Raw genomic sequence first — 3358 nt, forward strand, 5'->3', positions numbered from 1 at the left:
GACCGTGAGCAGCATGGACGCCCGGCCCGGGCGGGTGGTTGCAGCCGCAGGGAGGGCTGCTGACAGCGGGCGGCTCAATTTCGGGATCCCAGGTGGGACCGAGTCAGGTCGAGGGCAGGGTGTGTGTGTGTGTGTCCGGGGCCGGGAGACTCCGGAGCCTCGATTCCTCCGCCGAGCTGGCTGCGGCGGGCGGGGCCCCACTCAGCACCTGTTTGGTAGCATCTCTGCAGATCTTTACGCTCTTCGTGACGGGAGATACAGATTCCAAATTCCCCCAGCTTTCTCTAACCCAGCTGCTCTGAGATTCGGAGTTGTTGCTTCAGCGATAAAGGGGATCACAGAAAACAGCATTCAGTCAGAGCGAGGAACCAAAAACAGCTTAGAGAGGGAGGCCGTTGGAGGGCGTCCGGGAGGCTTTACGTCCGATTGGGGCCAGGGATGGGTCTGGTCCCGCGTGGGGATTTCGGGGCTTTCAGGGGGTGTCCAGGAGACGCTGGCTGATTTCCTTCTGCTCCTCCAGGCTCCTGGCCAGAAGCTGGAGGGGGCTTGGCCAACACAAGCACAAAACGACTCAACGGTGCTTTCTGGCTCTGAGATTAAAAAAAATGTCTGCAGACGACGGAGGCATCCGGGCTGCCCAGGACAAGGAGAGAGCCCAAGAGGTATGAACGGGGTGTCGGGAAGGGGAGGCATGCACTGGAAGGATTGGAGTGGGAGGAGATTTTCAGGACAGGGCATTTGAAAGAGTTAGACTCTCTGAGGGAGCAAAGCTGGTAAATGAGTTTAGGGGTGTTGAAGAGAAGGTATGATGGGAAATACCTTCCACCAGGGAATTGACTTCTATGGGACTGTTTTCCTTTGCCTGGTGAATTCATAGTCAGCAGACCAAAAACTACATAATATGGTAAGGGGGTTGCATGGGGTTCCTCTAGGTGGGATTTGCTCTGGGCAAATGGGCACATGGCAAGCCTCACCCCTCTGCCTGGGTCCCCAGCTCCTCTCACTCTGGGCCTGAGCACTTAGTCCTTCCTGTACCTGTGTGTGTGTAATTAACAACCTTAGGGAGGACCAGGGTCACCAGCCGTGGGGGAACCTGAGTCAGCTGCAGCTGAGTGTGCGACCTTGTGCAGGGCCCCTGGCCTCTGGGAACCAGGCGTGTCATCTGTAAAATGCGGATCATGTGCCTGCCATGCCCACCTGTCTCGCCAGGTGGTGGGGAGGCTGGGAGAAGATAATAGGCAGGGGAGTCGTCTCTGTGCAGCTTGTCAGCCCCTAGGAGCTCATTACTGCAGCTTGTAAACCAGCACCACCCATAGCAACTAGATCCTGGGTCAGAGCAATCTGGAACTCCTCAACTAGGATTCCAGTGGCTGCAAGTGCAAAGACAAATCAAGTGTTTGTTTTCTGTGTTCATATCATAGAAGCACAAAGAATTTTTACCGCTGCTCAGTTTCCCTTCCATCATGCCTTTGTAACACCCAATGGGCCTCACAGGCCCATAGCATTCTCTGCTGATGTTGGATTCTGTCAGCTCCCACAGGAGAGTGATAATAATAATTACCAGCACCGCTCTTTGTTCATCTAGAACTTTCTGGAGAGGGTAGCTCTCGCATGTCACCAGTGCGGAGGTAGAGCAGCTGGGTCTCAGAGGCCACCAGGCCCATGTGGCTCCCAGGCACTCTGATTCCCGGCTTGAGGTGTTTCTTGTCCAGACCCTAACCTGTACCCAGGTGGTTGGGAGGTGGAGGGATAGACTTGAGTTCCCAGCAGGAGGCTGGCTGGTGCCCAGTGCTGTGGGTGAGATGAGGCCTCACAGGACCTCCCAGTGCAAGGGAAGTGACTTTCCGCAATGCTCTGCTCTGCTTTGGGCTGAAAGGCTAGTGACCAGAGGTTACGGATTTCAGCCCCGGCAGCCTGACTCCAAAGCCTGCCCCTCAGCCTCCCAGAGGGCTGGGCCCTGAGGCTGCTGTGAAGGGGGCAGGGAGGGCCCTGGAAGTCCCACCGTGGGAGGCAGTGCTGAAGGAGACGAGCCTGGGAGTTCTCTTTCCATCAGACCTAGATGGATGCAGGGACTCAACACATTTAGAGGTACTCTTAGACTTTTTCCAAATCAGAAACTCCAGCTTCTTTGAGCAATTGAGTAAGGCCTGAAATGGCCCAAGGCCACAGGCCTTCCTGTCACTTTCAAGAAGTGGTGGCCCTGGAGGTGACTTGCAGGTCAGCTCCACTTGAGTTCCAGTCTTGGTCAAGTCACTCCCAGCTCTGTGACCTTGGGCCATTGTCTGATCTCAGAGCCTGGGTGTGTTAGGTTCCTGTGTTTGCTGTAACAAAGGACCACAAAATGGGTGGCTTAAAACAACCAGAATTTATTCTCTCACACATTTGAAGGCCAGAACCCCAAAATCAACGTGTTGGCAGGGCCCCCTCCGAAGGCTCTGGGGGAGGATCCTTCCTGCCTGTCAGCTTCTGGCGGCTCCAGGCATCCCTGGGCTTCTGACAGCATCGCTCTGATCTCTACTAACAACGCTCCAGGCGTCCCTGGGCTTCTGACAGCATCGCTCTGATCTCTACTAACAACTTCACGTGGCTTTGCCTCTGTTTCTCTGTCCTCTGTTTTGTTGTTTTGTTCTGACTTGTGGGGTCCTAGTTCCACGATCAGAGATGAAACCCGGGCCCTTGGCAGTGAAAGCTTGGAGTCCTAACCACTGGACCACTGGGAAATCCTTGTGTCCTCTCGTATACAGACACCAGTCACTGGATTTAGGGCCCAACTGATTCCAGGATGATTTCAAGATCCTTAACTCATTACATCTGTGCTGAGTTGCTTCAGTTGTGTCCGACTCTTTGCGACTCTATGGACCTTAGACTCCATTACATCTGAAAGACCTTTAATCCAAATAAGGTTCCAAGTAGACATGAATTTTGGAGGAACACTATTCACCCGACCCAACTACACTGTTTCCTCATGTATTCAGTTCAGTTCAGTCGCTCGGTTGTGTCTGACTCTTTGCAACCCCCTGAACCGCAGCACGCCAGGCCTCCCTGTCCATCACCAACTCCCGGAGTCCACCCAAACCCATGTCCATTGAGTCAGTGATTCCGTCCAGCCATCTCATCCTCTGTCATCCCCTTCTCCTCCTGCCCTCAATCTTTCCCAGCATCAGGGTCTTTTCCAGTGAGTCAGCTCTTCGCATGAGGTGGCCAAAGTATTGGAGTTTCAGCTTCAACATTAGTCCTTCCAATGAACACCCAGGACTGATCTCCTTTAGGATGGACTGGTTGATCTCCTTGCAGTCCAAGGGACTCTCAAGAGTCTTCTCCAACACCACAGTTCAAAAGCATCAATTCTTCTGCTCTC

General features: G+C 53.9%; 1 protein-coding gene across 7 annotated transcripts in view; it reads left to right on the forward strand.

Moving 5' to 3' along the window:
- The window catches only part of ZNF205 (zinc finger protein 205), a 13645-nt gene that overhangs the window by 4582 nt on the left and 5705 nt on the right, over positions 1–3358 (forward strand). For 4 of the 7 annotated variants that reach the window (XM_010840353.1, XM_010840354.1, XM_010840355.1 and 1 more), the window contains exon 2: positions 521–662. In XM_010840353.1, coding sequence (XP_010838655.1) covers positions 606–662 — 57 coding nt within the window. In that variant the 5' untranslated portion in view covers positions 521–605. Of the gene's footprint in view, positions 93–520; positions 663–829; positions 905–3358 lie in introns of all 7 variants that reach the window. The other 3 variants (XM_010840352.1, XM_010840356.1, XM_010840358.1) reach the window with 2 other exon arrangements.

Source organism: Bison bison, unplaced genomic scaffold (assembly GCF_000754665.1).
Source record: "Bison bison bison isolate TAMUID 2011002044 unplaced genomic scaffold, Bison_UMD1.0 scf7180017864144, whole genome shotgun sequence".
Taxonomy (NCBI): domain Eukaryota; kingdom Metazoa; phylum Chordata; class Mammalia; order Artiodactyla; family Bovidae; genus Bison; species Bison bison.